This window comes from Archocentrus centrarchus, chromosome 14, assembly GCF_007364275.1.
Source record: "Archocentrus centrarchus isolate MPI-CPG fArcCen1 chromosome 14, fArcCen1, whole genome shotgun sequence".
In the NCBI taxonomy this organism is placed as follows: Eukaryota; Metazoa; Chordata; class Actinopteri; order Cichliformes; family Cichlidae; genus Archocentrus; species Archocentrus centrarchus.
In genome coordinates this window covers 19,626,154-19,642,208 of record NC_044359.1, presented here as the reverse complement: position 1 = coordinate 19,642,208, position 16,055 = coordinate 19,626,154, and the positions used below count along the sequence as shown (strand labels likewise).

The 16,055-nt window shown below is 39.7% G+C and overlaps 2 protein-coding genes across 4 annotated transcripts; one reads left to right on the top strand and one right to left on the bottom strand.

Annotated features, from left to right (window-relative positions):
• The first annotated feature begins 2,135 nt into the window (after window positions 1-2,135).
• mogat3b (monoacylglycerol O-acyltransferase 3b) lies at window positions 2,136-5,323 on the top strand. Its single transcript, XM_030746872.1, has 8 exons — window positions 2,136-2,248; window positions 2,690-2,780; window positions 2,925-3,032; window positions 3,446-3,516; window positions 3,797-4,001; window positions 4,407-4,581; window positions 4,683-4,867; window positions 4,948-5,323. Exons 2-8 carry the CDS (start codon window positions 2,699-2,701, stop codon window positions 5,100-5,102), a joined length of 981 nt encoding a protein of 326 aa, XP_030602732.1. The 5' UTR covers window positions 2,136-2,248; window positions 2,690-2,698; the 3' UTR covers window positions 5,103-5,323.
• Window positions 5,324-5,557: 234 nt separating this feature from the next.
• srrt (serrate RNA effector molecule homolog (Arabidopsis)) lies at window positions 5,558-15,534 on the bottom strand. Of its 3 annotated transcripts, none has more exons than XM_030746508.1 (20): window positions 15,468-15,534; window positions 14,442-14,560; window positions 14,142-14,270; window positions 13,914-14,060; window positions 13,555-13,743; window positions 11,737-11,906; window positions 11,434-11,615; window positions 11,254-11,361; window positions 11,007-11,163; window positions 10,742-10,890; window positions 10,571-10,632; window positions 10,382-10,460; window positions 10,040-10,231; window positions 9,774-9,944; window positions 8,204-8,357; window positions 6,880-7,073; window positions 6,554-6,710; window positions 6,322-6,414; window positions 6,122-6,235; window positions 5,558-6,002 (listed from the first exon to the last, which is right to left on the bottom strand). In XM_030746508.1, the coding sequence occupies exons 2-19, from the start codon at window positions 14,558-14,560 to the stop codon at window positions 6,129-6,131; spliced, it is 2,559 nt and encodes an 852-aa protein (XP_030602368.1). In that variant the 5' UTR covers window positions 15,468-15,534; the 3' UTR covers window positions 5,558-6,002; window positions 6,122-6,128. The 3 variants fall into 3 exon arrangements, with proteins under 3 accessions (XP_030602368.1, XP_030602365.1, XP_030602367.1); XM_030746505.1 differs by having other exon boundaries at window positions 5,559-6,002; window positions 6,133-6,235; XM_030746507.1 differs by having other exon boundaries at window positions 5,927-6,002; window positions 6,133-6,235; window positions 15,480-15,526.
• Window positions 15,535-16,055: the final 521 nt, after the last annotated feature.

Here is a 16,055-nt window from a genome sequence, read left to right as displayed (position 1 = left end):
ATTAAATGTCCTTAGATATGAAAAATTTCAAACTTTTAGTTCAAACAACAATGAGCTTTTTTTTGTTTTTTGTTTTTTTACTCGGATGTGCAAAAACAAAGTCAAAATGCCGTATAAACATATTACAGGACCATCGCAGTGATGTAATAGGGGATAAAAATAATATTAAGTATAAAATAAGCTCGCCAAAAAGCCAGCGCTGAGTAACACAAAGTAGGCTAAGCCGTCATAGGAATATTAGTATAAATTTTTTTAATTGACTGCATCTACAGTAGATGACCACTCATTCCAATAAAAGCAAAGAAATATTACAGGATATCACAATATTACATGTGAAATTGCAATGCCCACTGCTGAGTGCGGAATCTATTTTCCTTCATATTTTCCTGCGATGTTATCAAACACTAGCCGTTCTCTTTCTTTCTTTCTTTCTGTTTTTTTTTTTGTTTGTTTTTTTGTTTTTTGGACAGGGAGACGTCACATGATCAACTAGCCAACATATGGCCTGTGTGAGGCTGACACGCCCCCTAAAGTCAATGGGAGACTATATAGGTGACTGGGCTGTAGCTAATAGTGAAACTTTGCGATTTAGAGATCAGAGTGCTCCCTCCTGAGAAACACACTGCAATCATGTGAATCTTTGGACTGTCTCTGCCACAAGTAGAGCAATGCAGCAAGCTGAATCCAAAGTCCACATTTATTTTTTGATTCAACATTTTCACTTTTTCACTGAGAGAATGCATTTATGACATTTATGTCCAGTCCAGAAATTGTAGTTGGAGCCTAAAGGGAATCTGCTTGGATAAAATCTGGTGTTAACCCACATAGGATTAATCTAACTAATTTAGCACAGTTGCAATTGACTACTAGCCCCACTTACCAATACTGTTACACGCGTTCCTTAAAAGTTCCGTCCATAACTGACAGCTTACACTGTTATCATTTTTTATTGTTCCATAGCAATATTGCATCATTTGTGGGATAGCTCCAGAAATCCAACCAGAGGAAAATCCATGCCTTTAGTGAGCAGTGAACAGGGCCTTTAATAAAATAATCATAGCTTTCTATCTGTTTAAATGGCAAGGTGTTGCAACAGGGCTGCCCATTACAGTAGCAGATGGCACAAACCTCTCCACTGCATTTCTGTTTTTCACAGATCTTGATGAAAAAAGTCAAATAAAAGAGAAATTACACTCGACTTAGAAAGTCAGTGAAATACAGACTGACCCGGTGGGACTTTAGCTCGTTATATGATTAAGGATCAGAGCAACAGAGCGGTGGATAGTGTTACAAGAAGTGGTGCAGCAGTATATCTGTAGTTCTTCAGATATCTGCTTTGTGTTTCATATTTGTGTTGATGTCTTCATGGATGTTGATGGAGAAGATGGAGAAGTTGTTCCCCTTACTTGTTTTTCAAATTAAATATAAGATTTGGTATTAAATCTGATTTGCGGGGCAGGGCGCGTGCTGCTGTTCATATCCAAATCTTTTCAGTGTTAAAAAAAAACAAACATCTTTGGTCGATTTGAACACAATATGAAGCCTCCCTGTTTCCTCATTGGATCCTGTATGTCATGCTATTTAATTTCACAGCACTTTCCCTATTCCTCCCTCTTACTTTACAATAGAAATCTCTCCCGGTGCTTCACAGGGAAGAATCCTTTCACCTTCTTAGACCACACAGGAAATTATGAGCTTTCAGAGTGAAGGCTTAGCACATATTGCACATATGTAGAAATGATCTGAGTTAATCAGTGAGCAAGAAAAATATTAATGTTAATGCCACTATTTCTAGTACAAGAGAAATGCATACATGACAGCTACAGTAACAGGAAAATTTGCATCAGTTTTTGAGAAGATTGCTAGGGAAGTCTACATTCTGCGTTTTACAAGTCAAATGAGTGTGAAGCTCTGGGAGATTCCTTGTAACAAAACAAACTAAAAAAGACTAACATGTAATCCTCCCGACCACCAGAGTGACCAAAGACAAAAAGGGCATGTCATACAGTAAAGCCAAAATGATCATTAAATCACTGCTCAAAGTTTAAATAATTACAGTATCTTATTAAATCCTATTGAAGTTTGCCGTTTTTATCTCTGACATAAGTTACTTGTGTCACAAAGTATCGGGTGAGTGGGGTTGTTATCAGCAGCTGTACACGGTCCGGTCAAAGTGCATAGTGCTGAACGACGGCGAAGCAGCAAATCTACATCCATTCAAATTAACTTTGGAATAAACTCTATTAAGGTAAAGTACAACCTTTTATTATACATTGCAGCATGACCATAAAAGTTGTTTTAGGTTTTCTTAGTGATTCTTGTTGTGTGCTGCTATTAGCCGAACTGATAAAAAATTGCGTGCTTGTGATCAAGTTCAAAATCTTGTGTCTAAGTTTGCCTGTGAGCTTATTCATAAGTAAGTCATTTGATCAGGCTGCTGTATGCCTTCCAACTTTTCAAGTCTCTTTCTTGCCTAAAGGAAGTTTAAGAGTACAAGATTAGGTGCTGATTATCAATGAAATCTGTTGTCTGTCATAAAGACATCTATTTAAAATTTTACTATCATGCATAAAGCAACTTTTGTCAAAGGGCACACGCTATATTATTAATTATACCCATGACCTTTACTAAATGAGAGTCCATATTAAAATGTTATTGATCGTTTAAAAAATGATGATCTGGCCTCCAGGTTACAAGAATGACTCGAGAAAAAACCCAGCTGAAGGAGTTTTTAGAGGCAATAAGTGTCCTGCAGTGGGAGCTAACCTTTCTTTTCTTGGGTAAGATGCTGCCATTCTATCATTTTTAATAATTTCCTGACCAACAACATTGTGTTGTTTTATTAATGAACTCACACAATAAATCTCTTGCTCCTCCCCAACTCTGATACTGCTCAACATGGCATGAAAAACATCAATTTCCAGGAGTGGCTTGCATTATCTTGACGGTGTATCTTATGTTTACCTCTCTGTGGCCGCTGCCTGCTCTGTACTTTGTATGGCTGGTGATGGACTGGCACACCCCCGAAAGAGGTAAAGGTTTAAGAATATGTATGGAAATAATCAGAAAAAAATCAGAATCATGTGTGTGTGCTACATACAAATATGTAGCACACAGTAAAAACAGTAGTCTGTAGCAAAAATCTCAGTAAAAGAAGGCCTCATTTTTAAGGTGTACTGTAGAAGACTAGTTTCTATCTAAAAATAATGAATTTATAGTACATGTATGCATACTGGCTATATTAACCCATTTTCCCACTTTGAATACAACTGCTTACAAATAGTTTCATTTTATAGAATCTCTAACATTGCTTTTAGTACTTTTAATATTTAATATACAAGTGTGCATACTAATGATAAAATCAAGATGCTGCACATCTTTGCTAGTTATTGCACCATGAAACTGGGACAATCAGTGTTTCTAAGATTTCAAATGTCTCCATCAGGGGGCAGAAGAATAATGTTTGTGAGGAAGTGGAAGGTATGGGGTCACATGAGAGACTTCTTTCCTATTAAAGTAAGTTTTTGGTATAATCCTCATAATGTGTTTACATTTTGGTTGCAACACATATTACAGACATTTACATGGCAGCTAATGTTATCAAAGCCTTTGAAATGTCCACTAATTGGATTCTATGTTGGGGAGGTAAAAAAGAAAGAGCACTCTTTAGCTATAGGAAGCCTAAAATCCTGATATTACTTATTAGAGATATTATTTTATTAGAGATAAAAGTCTTTGCAATGAAAATGATCATTGTCCACTATATTTATCCTCTTGTGTCAATTTTCTTCTTCAGCTGGTCAAGACAGCTGAGCTGAATCCAAACAAAAACTACATCTTAGGCTCTCACCCACATGGGATCATGTGTACCGGAGCCTTTACCTGCTTCAGCACAGAGAGCTGTGGCTTTGCTGAGGCATTTCCTGGGGTGCGAGCCAGCCTGGCAATGCTGGCGGGCCTGTTCAAGATACCATTCTATAGGGAGTACCTCATAAGTGCAGGTATTTATAACATGCTCAACAAGGGGGTTAAGCTACACTGTTTCTCAGTCTGAGAAGCCATTTACATCAGGTTGAAAATCAGCATCAACAGGTAGCAGGTTATTGGTGATGCTACAGCAAACAGTATGTGTACAATATGTGCTGTAGGAAAAAAAGTAATTTTACTTGTTAGAATGCAAATGAAAGATAAAGAATACCTACATGTTACTGATGCAAACTTTTCTACAACAGATTATGCAATCCATTCCCATGTGCAGTCTCGACAAATATGAATTTAAAGACATGTTAACAGTGTAGACATGCATGTTACAGCTTAATAAAAACAAATCACTCTGCTATCTTTTTTGACTTTGAAAGTCCGTCTCTATCAGCTGAACTTCTGGTGTTCTTACTCTGTCTGAAAAGGGCTTTATCCAGTCAGCAAACCAAGCCTGGCTCACCTCCTTTCAAAAAGTGGCAAAGGGAATGCAGTGGTGATTGTGATAGGGGGTGCTGCTGAGTCTCTGGCGTCCTCTCCCGGAGTCAACACGGTGGTCATGAAGCAAAGAAAGGGATTTGTCAGGCTGGCCCTTGAGTTTGGGTAAGAACAACACACTAAGATGAACATGAAATAAGACGAACTGATGTGTGAATGTACAAAGCAGTACTAGAGACACTTAGATAAACTCTGACCATCCACAGTGCTGATCTGGTCCCCGTTTACTCATTCGGGGAGAATGAGCTCTTCCAGCAGGTGATTTTCAAAGAGGGCAGTCTGGGTCGCCGGTTACAGGACTTATTTAAAAAAATCATGGGCTTTGCACCGTGTCTATTTATTGGTGAGCGCTTTGCTCTCCTGCCCTACAGGAATCCAGTCACGACTGTTGGTGGGTATTTCATTGTTGAAATAAACAATACTAATTTGATGTACTGAGCCCATTTAATTCTCACACTGTACTCCTTTCAGTGGGAAGTCCAATCTCAGTGCCAAAACGAGTCACGCCCACTGATGAGGAGGTTGACCATTATCACAGACTTTACATGGAGGCCCTTTCCAAATTATTCCATGAACACAAGATCAGCTGCGGACTTTCAGAAAGTCATGAGCTTCAGATAATTTAGATATTTTTTGCATAAACTGCTTACTCCAAGTAGGACTGATGTGATGGAACTGATCTCCAATATATTAATGTTGTAGGTTTCTGTGATCTATTTATAAAATTTGTCTGCATTTTAAATTTTTTAACATGTGCTTTAAATAACTGATGTGAAGCCTTTATGTGGGAGTAATGTATTTGCAAAGCAGCGAAAATACTGGAGGATTATTGGCTTATTGTATATGAAAACATGTTCACATGATATTAAAAATATATTTTTCATGTTTCTGAAAGCTCTACATATTTGGAATGATTCAGTTATTTCCCAAAGTAGCATGACTTATTTTTCTTTTGTTTGCATTATTAAAGCAATCCCAGTACAGAATTTTTCATGAAAAAAAAAAAAAAATCTTTACTAGAATGAACTGAAAACTTTAATATAAATTTTTCTATCAGTGAACAAAATGCAACCGTACAAATAACATTAGCCCCTCTAAACAATTTGTGTATAGTGCTGATTGATCCTAAGATCTTAAATGATCTTGACCACCGAAGGTTATAATGCGGCTAGGATAATTTCCTGACTGGTTTTCCTCAGAATGCTGCTTTCTGTATATTTTGGTTGCTCTGATAAACCTAAAGACACAACTCCACTTACTTCATAAGTAATTAATACATATTATTGTAATTTCATCACAACTTTATTAATCAATCCGTTCACAGCAGTTCTAGTTGCACAATAATTACAAAAGAAAGCCTTTTAAGAAACGAAATTATCTAATTACTACAAGAAGCAGGCAGGGCACAACACTAGTAAAGAGCAAAACACTGAAATTAGACGTGGACCTTCTAAAAGAAGTCCATATCATCTGGTGCATCCAGGTCACGATACTCAATGATGTTGCGTGGATCACCTCGTGACATTCTGAAATGGATGGCAAAGTAAGGAGAAGAACAGAAGAAAAAAAAAATCATTTAAAAGAGTTTCAAACTTCCACAATAGCAGAAAAAGGAAAATGTTTGTAGCAAAATAAAGACACGTACAGTGGTCTCACCTGATGTTGCGCGGCTTACCCAGGTAGTCACCTTGTCCGCGGAAGTTGTCATAGTTGCCTCTGCCTCCTCCATATTGGTTGGGTGGATAAGGAGGCCCACCAGCTTCAGAAAAGGATAAATAAAGAGGTGCAGCTTGACTGAAAAGCACATTCTCATTTTTAGTACACAAAAGTCAAGTCAGAACGTACCACCATAGCCCATCAGAGGAGGACGAGGCTGTACAAAGCCCATTGGACCCTGAGGACCTTGAGGAGGAAAAGGCATACTGGGACTGAGCAAACCTGTAAGACGAAACAAAAAAAAAGCTCATTTAAGGCTCACTGAATCATTTTTTTTGTTTTTTAATTCTCCTTATCTCTGCTGAAGAAGTAGCTGTAGTTATGGATTTATGGGTTCAGTAGATAGAAATCTTGTACTGACCTTGGCTTGGGCCCGGAAGAGGAGGAAGTTTCATCTCTGGCAGTGATGGTCTCTTGGCATCCATCAGGAAATTGTTGAAGAACGCAACCTCCTTTTTCACTTCCTCAATTTTATCACCATGTTTGTTCAGGATGTGCTTCCGTACAAACTCTGGACCCTTGAATTTAATTTGAAATTAACAAAACCAGAAATCGTTTTTTTTTTTTTTTTTTAAATGAAAACAGTATCTAACAAAATTGTACTGAAATATTTTCTATATGGTTATTAAACAATATTGACTGTGGTCATGCTGTACGTCCTGAGTACTTTTCTTTACAAGTGCTAACCTTAAATTTCTTGCCACTTAGAGGGCAGAGCCATTTGTCCTTTCCCAGCTCTTGTGTGTTGGCAGACACAAACTTCTCCACTTCTTCTTCAGGATCCTTGCGGCCCATCTTCGCCGCCTCTTCTTCAGACAGAACTTCTTTTAAACTAAACAAGGGAGCCAACTTCTCCTCCACCGTCTTCTGCCACTGTTGCACTGTTGAATGAGAGGTGCCAAAGGATACAAAAATTATATTTTTAAGCAGCCATTGGGATAATCTGGAAAAATTCAGAATACATGTTTTAATGGAGGTGCAGAACATGGTCCATTCAGACTCAGTCATTGTCCACAACCTCCCCCAGAATGCTGTCAAAAATCTCCTTGAGGTGGGAGCTGAAGATCTCGCAGACCTCTGCCAGGCATTCCCAGAGCACCCTCACTATATGTTTCAGTACACCAGGTCTGTCCAGTATCTTCCCTCGCCACCTAATCCAACTCACCACTAGGTGGTGATCAGTAGACAGCTCAGCTCCTCTCTTCACCAAGTGTTCAGAACATACAGCCGCAGATCTGACGATACGTTTATAAAATCTCTCATCATCCTACAACCTAGGGTGTCCTGGTGCCTCGTGTACTTATGAACTTCTTTATGTTAAAACATGGTGTTTGTTATGGGCAAACTGCAATTTGCACATAAGTCCAATAACAGACCACCACTCGAGTTCAGATCCTCCCAATCACACCCTTTAGGTCTCACTGTCCTCACCCACAGGAGCAAGGAAGTGTCCTAGTAGGACAGTCAGTTGAGGAGCCTGCTGAGGTGCTCTGCCCATGTCCTATCAGTAGGAGGCCTATGGCAGACCCAGGACATGCTGGAGAGATTATATTTCTCGGCTGGCCTGTTAACACCTCAGAGTTCCCCCAGATAAGCTGGAAGAGGTGGCTGGGGAGAGGGAGGTCTGGGTTTCTCTGCTTAGGCTGGTGCCCCCACGATCTGGCCCCAAACAAGTGGAAGAAAACGGATGGTTGGAACTTTTTTTTAATAATTACACAACACTAAAACATCTCCACTCAAATTTGTTTTGGTAATGTATGGTATCTACATATGATATTTAAGCAGTGCTCAGGTTTTTAAGAAATAGAGCCTGTGGGCATAATGTGCGCTAAATTAGACTAAGCACAGCTAAGATTTAGCTAGCAAAGACAATAGTTCAACTTCAGGATGAAATGCTACTTTGGAAGATTCGTTTTGCATCCATTTTCTCTATTGTGTAATCAACATTTAATTTTTTTCATCCCAGAGCACTCCTTTGTATCACATAACACAACATGGGAAACACACTGACCTTCTCCATGTGTGATGCGGTTGGGAGGGATGGGTCCACGTACATGAATCATGCCGCATCGATTGGGCATTTCATCCTCACTGGGGTATTCACAGGTGTTGTAGTAGTCAACTGAATGCACAATACGGAGATACAAGACCAAACGATCCAAAACCTGAAACAAGATACATCGCAAAATTGGCAGGCCTGGCACACTGAAGATACAAAGAGAGGAAACATACACATTTTCAAAAGAGAAGCAAGTACAGTAAGTAAAATTTATTTATATCCACGGTTTTCTGGAAGAGCACACGTAGGCTGCCATGACAGACTTCCGCTGTACGGTTTTATACTTCCGGTTACCCAAAGTTAGAGCCAGAGTTAATGACAAAATTTGGTTACTTTGTGCTGTAACAGGCGGTTTTATTAGTTGGAACATGAGCTCGGATTCAACTTGTGCTGTTGTCGGTTGTCACTACATCAGTCTGTACATTTTTTCAAATTATTTTATTCTGTAAATTTGTTCTTTTTCCCCCAAATTATACTACCCAGTTGCACATCCTATTACTGTATTTTTTCCTTATGTTTTAGGTTTTTCTATAATGTACAGCCTCTTATTTTTTTACGTTATTTTATTTATAGTGTGACACTACAGTATACAGCCTACACAAAGCTTAAACAATGCCTGCCTTCATGTAAACACGTAGCAGTTAGCAAGATGACAGCTGCGTGTCTCCTCGATCACAGCCTTCGGCCAGTCCAGTGTTTCTGTTTCAGTGATCTGAACATTCTGAGATCCAGATAAGTGATTTACCTTCCACAGAATAGCTGCAGCATCACTACATGATTTCCCTAATCCGTGATACAGGAACAGCTGACTGTCTCCACCACTCCACTTTCCCTTAGCATGACCCATGCTAAGCGCTTAGCTTGGCCGATGCGCTGGCTCGGCTCTACAGCTGCTTTAAGGAAAAGCAGTTAAGCATTGATTTTATTGCTTTGAAGGTAATCTGGTGCTCTTATAATTCTGTGATTCCCCGCCATCAACACCTTCAGAAAAAAACAAGGTAACTGATAATGTCGATGTAGCTGACTTCGGGCCATAATTTCATGTCATTTACACAAGTGACGGGTGAGGCACTGTTACCCTCGCTGCTTTTTAAAACATCCTTGCAATATGTCCACCTCCGATGTGGTACCATTTAGGCCAGGTAAAAGAAACTGCAGTGTCAAAATGTTTAAATGAACGGCAAGTGTGTAAGCCCGCAACCGTAAACAACAGCGGGAACAGAAGTAAAATACCGGCTTCCGCTATGAATTATGGGTAACGGCGCGAAGTCAGGAATACTGTGGATAGCTTCAGAATAAAAGACAAAAAATAAAAAGTATAACAATATAAAGCAAGAGAATACAGTATAGCAAGTTAATTAAAAGCTTGTCTGTATAAAAATGTCTTCAGCTGCTTTTTAAAAGAGTCAATGGAGTCTGTACAGTGTAAAGACAGCGGAAGAAGGTAGTGTTGAAACAGATGGATTATATTATGTACAGGAAAATGTTCTACATTTAAATTCATAATACTAAAAGTAATGACCTTGGCAAGCTTGTCATCCCTCTCAACAGTCATTTCTGCAGGGTTTCCTTCCTTGGTGCCCTCCTCTGAATCCATTCCACTCCCTGAGCCCAGAAGCTCCTCCTCCTCAGCACTCACCTCCTCTATCAGGTAATCAGTAATATTCTTCAGGATGGGGTTCTGAGCTGGCAACTTTGGAAACAGCAAAACCACACAAATAATTAATGGCCAAATGACAAGATAATTTCAGGAAAAGCTCTTTAATTGCATGAGTATAGGGACTATACCTCGGTGCTCTGCCCTTCTTCCTGGGACTTGTTGCTCCAAAGTTCCCCTTTTTCATCCAAAGCATGAATTAGCTTGGCAGCCAGTTTGATGTCGTTGCGGAGAATCTGCTTGTGCTGAGTAATGCCATTAACATTACGCACCCTCCGAGCCAGGTCCCTGTTCACTCCTGGTGCCAGTTCACAGTCTCGCAGCTGTGAAGGGTAAAACAGACCTTTAAAGGCCTCAGCTGCTATTGGGAAGACTATACAAGTAATAATGAAAGTGCGTCTCTGCATCTCTAGAACCTTCTGCAACACACAGTGTGCTTAAGTTATAGTGGTGTCAACAGTTATGAGACGTACCCGAATGTTCTGAAGGTTCCAGCAGACTTCTTTGATGTTGACACTACGGTCAAAAGTCACCCAGCAACGTCTGAAAAACCTGAAACAGCACAGATTTCATGTCAAAATGATGGGTGACTACACTAACAAACAAATTACACTTAATAATAAATAAATAAAGTCAAGTTTTTTATTTTTACTTTGACAAACCTGCGCTCTGGATGAGGGTCAGACAAGCAAACACGCAGAAACCCAGGGTAACGTCGACACAGCTAGGGAGGGGGGGGGGGGGCAGACGCTCAGATTAAACCAGGACATTATCTATTACTTAATGATCCCATATTTGTGGACCCATTAGGTATGCTTCTTTTGTTCACTCACAGCAATAATCTCAGCCTTAGAGATGGTGGGAGCGATACTTCTCATGAACAGAGAGCAAGTCCTGTGGAGAGGCCGTGGTCTAGGAGAGTCATCTTTGGGCTTCTTCTCTTCTTTCTTGTCCTCCTCAGAGTTCTCCTTAGGTTTCTCCTCTAAGTCATTAGATGGGAAAGGGAGGGAGACCGGTTCTATGAGTTCTGAATTATACAAACATGCATATTATACTCCCATAATTGTATAATCAAACATTACGGGCTTGATTCCTCACCTTCAGCCTCCTCTTCCTCCTCATCCTTGTCTTCCTCTTCTTTCTTCACGGGTTTGTCAGAGCAGTTAGAATTGGAGTCTGAATCTGAGTCCGAGTCACTCTCCGAGGCGCTTGCTTCATCGTCGCTGTCTCCACTGCGCTTCCTCTTTCTTCTTGGCTAAACAATGAAAGTGTCAAACAATCAAACCTATTTGGCTCATTTCTTTCCCTTGGTAAGAAATAATTTAATATCAGAAGCAACACTTACTTTCTTAGGTTCAGAAATTTCTTTTGTTGCTTCTTTCTCTGCCTCCTCTTTCACATCCTCCCCTTCTGCTGTGGCAGCTCTTTCTGTGCTGGCTGAGTCACTATCCTCCTGTGGCATAGTTCACTGTCATCAACAGAGCCCCATGAAATGTCTACCGCCTGGCAAACAGAGAACACATACCTTCTCATTTCTGTCTTTCTCTACTGGTTTGCTGTCAGTACCCAAGGTTTTGGGGTCTTCTCTCTTGGGGGCTTCAGTGCCCCTTGAAACAGATGCCAACTTCTCTCTTTCTTCTTCCTCTTCAGAGGGCAGATCCAAGATTCGAAGATCATGATCTGTGCCCCCTTCCATTTTGATCACAGCTGAAAGCAAGGAAGAATGTGTATGGTTCAGGCTTAATCTTCTGTGTGCAATAACACTGTTATTGTTACGGACTAAAATGTACATGCAACAGTGTTTTTCAATGCATTTATGAGGCCTCACCTGCATCCAGAACCTTGATGATGGCTGGGGTCTGTTCAATGTCCAAGGAGACATTATCAAACCAACCATTCTCCATTAGGAACATAAAGACATTCAGACGGTTGTGCAGGGCCCTCTGGGCCTCTGCCTTAAGTTGGCTGGCCTCGTCAGGGTGGTACTTGGACTTGAACCTGTGTCCAGAGTTGGAGTCCACAAAAGAGTGGGGAGGGAATGATGGGGGGGTTGGGATGAACGGGTAACAAAAGTTAGAGAACAAATAAATATTATATGCCTATGTCACATATGACACATCTGCGAAGTCATACTGCATTTAACATTTTATAAACATATTTTCAATTGAATATTTATTCTGAATCTAGAATTTTTATTTTTTTTATTTCTTTTTTTTTGGGGGGGGGGGGGGGTATATCTCCAATTCAGTAAGCATATTTGCATATGACAAGACATTAATTTTTGTTCAGTATATCCTAGTTCTTATGTCTTTTTGCATATCTATGTTTTCACTGTTGTTTTGATTGCCAATTACTACACAATTAGTTAGAAGGTTTGAGATTAACTCACCAAAAAATAAATAAATAAATAAATAAAAAGAGAAAAAAAATACAGATTATAAAATTAACCATTCACATATTCAGAATGTCACATTTAAAAAAATGTTATCATTAAGTGGACTACAGTTACCTTTTGTTCAGCCAGTTTAATAACAAATAAATACAGAGAGGGGGGGGTCTCTTCTGTGAAACTGCGCTCCACTTCACCCCAATGGTGTGTCTGTATGCACACAAATTCGGTTTTGGGATTTGATCCGAATATAAAAAAAGAAAATCGTGTCGAAAAAGGATAAAACAAGAAAAAAATTCTCCATGAGCGGACGACTACATGGCTGTCTATCTAAAATCCCTGGTACTGTGTGTCTAAGAGCAACTGCATTGTGCGCAGTGCATGCCCTGGCTGTCTAAGACCGATTCTTGCGGATGAGCTCCACTTTTTCTCATCTTGGAAAAAAATCGTCCTCAACGTAGTAGTAGAAATGAAGGGAAGAAAAATTGGTTATGACAAAACAGAATAATTTCACATACCTGTGAAACAACTGTCAAAGCATTAACAGACAGCACACAATTATGAATCTTCTTACTCCAAATAAGAAAATCAACCCAAAAAACGACAGCTTGGTCAAAGCAAGTTACTGCAATAAATAATTAATGAAGTATTTTTAAATAATTTATTTTTATGCTTAATATCTGACTAGTGGTATTATTTGTATCCCTGCCTATGGACCTATGGATACTTATGGATAGATGAATTTAAACTCCTAAAATACATTTATAACACATGCAGACTAATGTTGAATTTGGGTTGATTTTCCCATTTTGTGAACAAATACTGGAACCACAGTCATACGTAATAAATTAAGTGTATGCCTGGTCCGTGTACTGGGTCAAACTGCCCTAATGCCTTTTGCTCTTTTTTTTGTTTCCCCTGCAGTTTAACAAGAACCTTAAGGAGTGGCATATTCATAGACTTTGAATTAATGTAAATACTTATTTTATTAGAAAAACGTTTTTTTTTTAAATTATGAATAGTATTCTAAGATAAACCCACCAAAGGACCAGGCTCAGCCTATTAGATTTGCCTTTAAAATGCAATTAAATCAAAATCTTAGGAAGCCAATCACATTTGGTGATGACAACAAAAAAATTAACATTCTAACTATGACAGTTCTAATAAATCTGTGAATGCAATAATTATATTATGACTACATGAAAATAGCAATTTTCTTGATAAGGGCTTATGTAGTAAATGCATCTAAGGTCGTACCACTCTTCATCTTTATGAGCCAAAAAGAATTCCTGCATCTGCTGTCGGCGGAAGTCGATCTTGTACTCATTGTAGCGTTTGACTGCCTCAGTCTCATCCACAGAATCATCTAAGGACAGCAGAAACTCCTTAAAGCTCTTCATTATTGGAGGGGGAGGACCCAAGTCCATGTCATGGATGTTACCAAGCCTAATGAAAGAGAGATTTGTTGGATGGAGCTTTGGATGGGCCAGTAAAGAAGTTTTTGTAAAACTCTTTAAGTTAGTTGGCAACAGGACACATCTCAGGTAACAACAGTAGTCAAAACACCTTTAAACATTTAACTTCAAAACTGAACCTAAATTAATCCCATCACCTACCTGGCCTGAATGGGGATGCCCTGATGAGGCTGCATAAGATGTATGTCAGGATGGCCCCAGTGCTGTGGTGGTCCATAGTTCGGCCCTCCTCCACCACCATAACCCAAGTCATACCCCCCACGGTAGGGGTCTCCACCATGGTCATCCCTGCCAGGAACAGATAAGAGACTTAAAGTAAAAGGAGAGACAGATGTAGAGATTGTGCAACCGTACTGCTGTAAATCCCACCAGTCTCTTCTCATGCGTTTCTGCTGGGGACTCATGTCATGTCTGGGGGGCGTAAATCTCTCCCTACGACCTCTGTCATAATCCCGGTACTCTCCACGACTCCGCCGCTCCCTGCCTCTATCCCACTCCCTGGGGCATTGAATACAGTCAGAGAAACAAGAGAAAACATGAGGAAAGAAAGGAAGTTAAGGCTGTCTGTAATATCAATCCGCCACCAGTTGCATTTAACTATTCATCTGATGATTTGGCTGCAGCAGATTTAACCAAATCCTGCTTGTCATTGACGTTGCGCTTTCACACCTGTCATTCCAGTCATCTCTCCGTCGGTCCTCTCTCTCTCTTGAACGGTCATAGTCACTTCTCTCCCGTCTGAATTTGTCCCTTCTCCTGCGATCGTGGTCATCATCACTGTCTCCCATCTGCATGAAGAAAGAAAGGAAATTCAAATGAAGTGTAATGTTCACTGATTACAATTAACCTGGTTATGAGCATACTCACTTTAAGGAAAACTTTTTAAATAACCTAATGTGTCTGTCTGAAATCTCTCACAGACATTAAATTCAGTTCAAATCTGGTGAGTGCAAAAACCAAAGTACAGCTGCCAAGAAGAAACCGCTACCACCATAGCTAAATGGAACCACTTAAAACACATTTATATTGATTTCTAGTGTCTCTTCCCTCTAAGGGACAAGTCAATAAACCATTTCAATAAAATGCCCTCCACAGCTTGAAGGATTGCCCTCAGTGTAAGTCAGGGGAACAGGTTTATACCTTTATTTTGTATCCAGTCCGTAGTGTTACTATATGAAGCACGCTAACACGTATACTGTTAGCGTGAATTTAACAAGTGACCAATAAAAATAACAATCCTAATAATTTATACTTATTTGAGCTACGTGGCCTTCTAATTCAAAGAGATTTTGAAGAGCACCGTGATCAAGGAAATGCAGATGGTCTGCCACAGGCGTCGTGCGCGATTTGTCGCAAAGCGTGTCCTGTGTTTTGTGTAACAGTAATTACTGGTAACATCTGACTGGGCTATGCAAAATTATCTAAATGATTAGATATATGGGAATACAGGTCTGACTCATCAAGTCAAAACAAAACGTTTAAGTTCTTGGTGTAGCGTGAGTTAGCAGCCCCGGTAATGTTAGCCATCTGTCGTTAGCTAATACGCTAGATGTGTGTGAGCCAGCTAAAAATTAAATTAAGTTAAATTAAAATAAATAGAATTCCCCGTCAGCCTTATTCTACAGAGTGGCCTTATTCTAAATAACACACCAGGTGATATAATTTAAGAAACCACAAAAAAACAACCTATAATACCTTATCAATTACTTGCTTGTTTGGTGTTCGTCTCCCTCCTTTTCCGTAAGCTTCACGTCTTCTTCTTGATGTTGTACTGCGCTCGGAAATCGGTGTACAACGAAACATGGCTTTGGCGCCACCAGCTGGTGTGGAATGTAAGCCAGAATTTACTGAATCCTCACTTTTTCCATCCTTTATACTCTGTGGGTTTTGCCTTTTAAAAAATACACTGTTTTGATAGTATGTTTATGTATAATTTAAAGGGAAAATGGTGGTTTATAGACCTGTAGTAATCATAAAATTAAACTCACGTGTTTGTTTAATGAAAAGTGCAGGAGGCGCTCAATTAATCTCCAATTACGTTTATTTTCCTATCAAAAGAATGAAGTCAAAATACAAAGCTCCGGACCAGACATGTCTCCCTGACCCTAAGATCAGTTCACAAAGTCTGGTGTTCTCTCTGTCCCTGAGCCCGGTTTTTATTACAGTTAAACAAAGTCATAAAAAGGGTGTGGGCGCATCTTCTTCTGTCTTTGCAGCTGTTGGCGGGGGGTTATCTGCTGTTTCTGTTTCTGACCTCCGGTCACCTTCCAGCCCCCTTCTCTT

Coding starts and splice junctions, on each gene's coding strand:
- mogat3b (XM_030746872.1), top strand. CDS start 2,699: ATGACTCGAGAAAAAACCCAGCTGAAGGAGTTTTTAGAGGCAATAAGT. Junction 2,781..2,924: donor GCTAACCTTTCTTTTCTTGG/GTAAGATGCTGC, acceptor ATCAATTTCCAG/GAGTGGCTTGCATTATCTTG. Junction 3,033..3,445: donor CTGGCACACCCCCGAAAGAG/GTAAAGGTTTAA, acceptor TGTCTCCATCAG/GGGGCAGAAGAATAATGTTT.
- srrt (XM_030746505.1), bottom strand. CDS start 14,560: ATGGGAGACAGTGATGATGACCACGATCGCAGGAGAAGGGACAAATTC. Junction 14,271..14,441: donor AGAGATGACTGGAATGACAG/GTGTGAAAGCGC, acceptor TCAATGCCCCAG/GGAGTGGGATAGAGGCAGGG. Junction 6,415..6,553: donor TCTTCCGGGCCCAAGCCAAG/GTCAGTACAAGA, acceptor TTCGTCTTACAG/GTTTGCTCAGTCCCAGTATG.